At 43.5% G+C, this 5,787-nt stretch overlaps 1 protein-coding gene across 1 annotated transcript in view; it reads right to left on the bottom strand.

Annotated features, from left to right (window-relative positions):
• NLRP8 (NLR family, pyrin domain containing 8) overlaps positions 1–5,787 on the bottom strand; it is a 48,636-nt gene that overhangs the window by 6,853 nt on the left and 35,996 nt on the right. The window contains exon 9 of the mRNA XM_011932570.1: positions 2,265–2,435. Coding sequence (XP_011787960.1) covers positions 2,265–2,435 — 171 coding nt within the window. The remainder of the gene's footprint in view (positions 1–2,264; positions 2,436–5,787) is intronic.

A 5,787-nucleotide genomic window follows, 5' to 3' on the forward strand; every position in this document is an offset into this window, starting at 1 on the left:
GGGAGGCAGAGCTTGCAGTGAGCTGAGATCCGGCCACTGAACTCCAGCCCAGGCGACAAAGCGAGACTCTGTCTCAAAAAAAAAAAAGAGTTACACTTCATTTTTAGAGCTCCTTAAACATGAGGTGGTTTCCTGTTTCCAGTACTTGCTACATTTATTATCTTCCTTAGAAGTTCCTTGTGCACACTTTCCCCAGACAAGTTAAGGAACAAGTTTCTTCCTTAACAGTTGATGGACCAGTCTACCGGTAAATAAATCACACTCTAAAAAATTTCCAGTTGCATTCATGCATATTTTTAATTAAATTTTTCTAATACCCTTGAAGATATGAAGACATATCTCCAAGAGGAGATGTTTACATGACATATTCAAAGACATTTTGGTAGCCAGGAGTAGATGTGGGTTGAACTCGCCTTACCCTGGTGCCCCAGCGCAGTGACTAATCTATGTGTTAACACATGACACTCCGTAACATTGATGGGGTTATTTGGAGGTCATGCCCTACACCAGTTCCCAGAACGAATGGAGCCATTACAGACTCAGGATGGCCCACAAAATAGGCAACTGTTTCCCAATTTCTCATTAGGAAAAAAAATACCCAGAGGGCCACCAGATCAGTCGCCAGAGGGTCCAGGTCGATTCATCCCTATTGCTTCACCACAGCGCTAAGAATTCCAGTCCTGTATTATCTTCAGGATGTCTCTTTCCACTGCAGGGCCCTCCAGTCTTGCCAGCATATCCACTTCATTACTGTCTTTCTTCTCCCTGGGAAGGATAAAAACAAGGTTTTGTGTTCTTACATTTGGTTTTCTTTTGCAGCCCTGAAACAAGGAGGCAAAACCTCTAGAACAGAAATTTAGCACCTAGGAGACCACCCTGGCCCCATGCAGTAGGTCAAAATGAATAGGGTGCTCTCGGGAGCTCAGGAATGAATCTGAAGTGCCTTGGGGTTCAACCAAGAGAGCCTCAATGATCCCTCCTCCTGTAAATCACACCCTTGGATGGCTCCCTGTCTCACTGGACCAGGGCTAGACTGTAAGGCCAATAGAACAAGGCAGATGTGATGGGATGTCACTTTCAAGATTAAGTAATAAAAGACTGTGGCTCTGTTTTGGGCTGTCAGTCATCTCTCTGTGCCACCATCTCCCTCTGCCTCTGCCTCTCTCAGCCTCTTGTTCTGGAGGAAGCCAGCTGCAATGTCATGAACAACTCCCTGGAGAACAACTGAGGCCCCCCACCCCAGCCCACAGCCACACAAGTGAGCCTGGAAGCAGATTCAACAGCCGTCATCAAACCCCAGCCAGTGGCTCAACTGAGACCTCGGGGGATACCACGAGCTAGAACCACCCAGTCATATCGCTGTGGTATTTCTGACCCTCAGAAATTGTGTAAGACAATACGCCTTTATATTGCTTTAAGTTACTAAACGTTGAGGTAACTCATTGTGTAGCAATAGATGACTAATACACCAGGAAAAATTGTATCCTTCACCCGGAACCCACCACTGGTTGAAAACATGTGTTAGGCACTGTGCAAAGTGCCGCGTGTGTGACTTCTCTTTCAGTCATCATTAAATCTCCTTAGAGAAAGACACCATCCCAGTTTTATGGATGAGCAAATCAAGGCTCAGAAAGATTGACTTGTTCACTGCTACGTAGCTGGTAAGTGGTAACATCAAACTCAGTTGTTCAGGAAGAAAAGGTGAAGAAATGAAGAAAGAGAAGACAAAGACAAGAAAGAAGATATCAGACAGGTGAATCCCAGTTAACAGTTCCTTTAGGTAAAAGTGGGAGTTGGGGGTTTGAACAGCTACACGGAGGGAACTATAAATCCCCAGGAAACAAAAGCAGAATGGCAGCAACACCGGAAAGAATCGCATCCCAGGTCCACCATCTCACTTTCTATTTTTAGAGTCAGGGTCTCACTCTGTTGCCCAGGCTGGAGCGCAGTGGTGTGATCACGGCTCACTGCAGCCTCAACCTCCTGGGCCTAAGTGACCCTCTCACCTCAGCCTCCTGAGTAGCTAGGACTACAGGCATGCACCACCATGCCTAGCTAATTTTTGTATTTTTTAGTAGAAGATAGGGTTTTGCCATGTTGCCCAGGCTGGTCTGAACTCCAGACTCAAGCGATCTGCCTGTCTCAGTCTCCCAGAGTGCTGGGATTAGGGGCATGCACTACCACACCCAGCCCAGCATCTCATTTTTTACAAAGAGCTTCTCTTGGGTGATTGGTTTTGCACAGGGAATCCAGTGGAGACTTACAAAATGACCTCCTTTCTCTTCTTTTGACTTGAGAGGGCCTCACGTAAGGTCAGAATACCATCAACTTCGATCACATTCTTGCTCAAGTCCAGATATCTCAGATGTTGGTTTTTGCAGAGCATGGAAGCCATGGCCTGGCAGCAGATGGAGGTGAACAGACAGTTTTCCAGCCTGTGACACAGAAACAGACAGCAGAGAAGTCATCATGACTCATCTGAGAGCTCAGCTGGTGTGACGGCTTACAGCCAAGAAACCACACTAACAGGGATGCGTAATGTTGTTTCAACCGTGTCTCAAAGAGGTGCCGTGTGTCTTCAATACAATGCCAGCCCATGAGAGTCCTTGAACAAAGAGTAAAATTCATGGATTATTAGATTAATGGGTTAATGGGTTATTATGGGAGTGGGATGGGTGGCTTTATAAAGAGGGAAAGAGATCTGAGCCTGTATACAGCATGCCCAGTGACTCACTAGTGACCCTGCAGAGAGTCCGCACCAGCACTAAGGCTCTCACCAGATGCAGTCCCTCCACCTTGGACTTCTCAGCCTCCATATCCCTTTCTTTATAAGTCATGCAGTTTCAGGTATTCTGTTATAAGCAACAGAAAACAGACTAAGACGGATAGGGTCCATGAATTTTATACTGAGCCAAGTTACTGCTCATGGCCGAAACTAGATTAAAAAGATAATCTCATACAAGCAAAGACTTAGAAAATACTGCATAAACACTTTCAAGTATAGAAAGTTCTTTTCTACCTGAAAATATATTTCCCTCAATCTAAGAGATAAATCAACATTTAAAACCCAAACTAGATTTGAGGAGTCAAAGAATCATGACTGGCAGTGAATTCATACTGAATTTAATTTGAGAAGCAAATCATCAACAAAAATGAACACCATTATCCAAACTAATCCTAGAAATGAAAGATGTACTACAAGACAATAATTTAAACAAGCTAGATTAAATACCAAGATTATACTAATGGCGAGCAAAAAATTTGGATCGAAAGAGGCAAAATTAGTTTCATTTTTTGATCATGAGAGATGTTTACAAATCTTTTGCAAATACTAAAGGTAACCAAAGAATTAAAAAGAGAATGAATGCTTTTATATTACTGGCTGGTATACATGTTAGCAAAGAGACCATAAAAAACAGGGAAATATATACATTATATATTTTAATATATAAATATATTAATGTAATTAATATAAATATTTTAAATATGTAAATATATATTATATATCATATAATATAAATTATGTATATATAAATATATAACATATAATATATAAGTATACAATATATGAGAGAGGTTCCAAGATGGCTGAATAGGAACAGCTCCAGTCTGCAGCTCCCAGCATGAGCAACGCAGAAGACGGGTGATTTCAGAATTTCCAACTGAGGTACCAGGTTCATCTCACTAAGGCTTGTCAGACAGTAGGTGTAGCCCACAGAGTAGGGTGGGGCATTACCTCACCTGGGAAGCACAAGGGGTCAGGGAATTCCCTTTCCTAGCAAAGGGAAGCTGTAACAGACGGTACCTGGAAAATCAGAACACTCCCACCCTAATACTGCACTTTTCTAGTGGTCTTAGCAAACGGCACACCAGGAGATTATATCCTGCGTCTGGCTTGGAGGGTCTCATGCCCATGGAGCCTTGCTCATTCCTAGCACAGCAGTCTGAGATCCAACTGCAAGGCAGCAGTGAGGCTGAGGGAGCGGCACCCACCATTGCTGAGGCTTGAGTAGGCAAACAAAGCAGCTGGGAAGCTCAAACTGAGTGGAGCCCACCGCAGCTCAAGGAGGCCTGCCTGCCTCTGTAGACTCCACCTCTAGGGGCAGGACATAGCTGAACAAAAGGCAGCAGAAACTCCTTCAGACTTAAACGTCCCTGTCTGACAGCTTTGAAGAGAGTTGTGGTTCTCCCAGCACGGAGTTTGAGATCTGAGAATGGACAGACTGCCTCTTCAAGTGGGTCCCTGACCCCCAAGTAGCCTAACTGGGAGACACCTCCCATTAGGGGCCAACTGACACCTCATACAGCCAGGTGCTCCTCTGAAACGAAGCTTCCAGAGGAAGGATCAGGCAGCAACATCTGCTGTTCTGCAATATTTGCTGTGCTGTAGCCTCCACTGGTGACACCCAGGCAAACAGGGTCTGGAGTGGACCTCCAGCAAACTCCAACAGACCTGCAGCTGAGGGTCCTGACTGTTAGAAGGACAACTAACAAATGGAAAGAACATCCACACCAAAACCTCATCTGTATGTCACCATCATCAAAGACCAAAGGTAGATAAAACCACAAAGATGGGGAGAAACCAAAGCAGAAAAGCTGAAAATTTTAAAAATCAGAGCATCTCTTCTCCTCCAAAGGAATGCAGCTCCTCACCAGCAATGGAACAAAGCTGGATAGAAAATGACTTCGACGAGTTGAGAGAAGAAGGCTTCAGGCAATTGGTAATAACAAACTTCTCTGAGCTAAAGGAGGATGTTCAAACCCATCACAAAGAAGCTAAAAACCTTGAGAAAAGATTAGACGAACGACTAATCTTTTACTAATCTTCCACTCTACGACTGGAATAAACAGTGTAGAGAAGTCCTTAAATGACCTGATGGAGCTGAAAACCATGGCACAAGAGTTACGTGACGTATGCACAAGCTTCAGTAGCCGAGTCGATCAAGTGGAAGAAAGGTATCAGTGATTGAAGATCAAATGAATGAAATGAAGGGAGATGAGAAGTTTAGAGAAAAAAGAGTAAAAAGAAATGAACAAAGCCTCCAAGAAATATGGGACTATGGAAAAAGACCAAATCTACATCTGATTGGTGTACCTGAAAGTGACGGGGAGAATGGAACCAAGCTGGAAAACACTTCTCAGGATATTATCCAGGAGAACTCCCCCAACCTAGTGAGGCAGGCCAACATTGAAATTCAGGAAATACAGGAATGCCACAAAGATACTCCTCGAGAAGAGCAACTCCAAGACACATAACTGTCAGATTCACCAAAGTTGAAATGAAGGAGAAAATGTTAAGGGCAGCCAGAGAGAAAGATCGGGTTACCTGTAAAGGGAATCCCATCAGACTAACAGCGGATCTCTTGGCAGAAACTCTACAAGCCAGAATAGAGTGGGGGCCAATATTCAACAATCTTAAAGAAAAGAATTTTCAACCCAGAATTTCATATCCAGCCAAGCTAAGCTTGATGAGTGAAGGAGAAATAAAATCCTTTACAGATGAACAAATGCTGAGAGATTTTGTCACCACAAAGCCTGCCTTACAAGAGCTCCTGAAGGAAGCACTAAACATGGAAAGGAACAACCAGTACCAGCCACTGCAAAAACATGCCAAATTGTAAAGACCACCAATGTTAGGAAGAAACTGCATCAACTAATGAGCAAAATAACCAGCTAATATCATAATGACAGGATCAAATTCACACATAACAATATTAACTTTAAATGTAAATGGGCTAAATGCTCCAATTAAAAGACACAGACTGGCAAACTGGATAAAGAGTCAAG

This window comes from Colobus angolensis, unplaced genomic scaffold (assembly GCF_000951035.1).
Source record: "Colobus angolensis palliatus isolate OR3802 unplaced genomic scaffold, Cang.pa_1.0 Scaffold96, whole genome shotgun sequence".
Taxonomy (NCBI): domain Eukaryota; kingdom Metazoa; phylum Chordata; class Mammalia; order Primates; family Cercopithecidae; genus Colobus; species Colobus angolensis.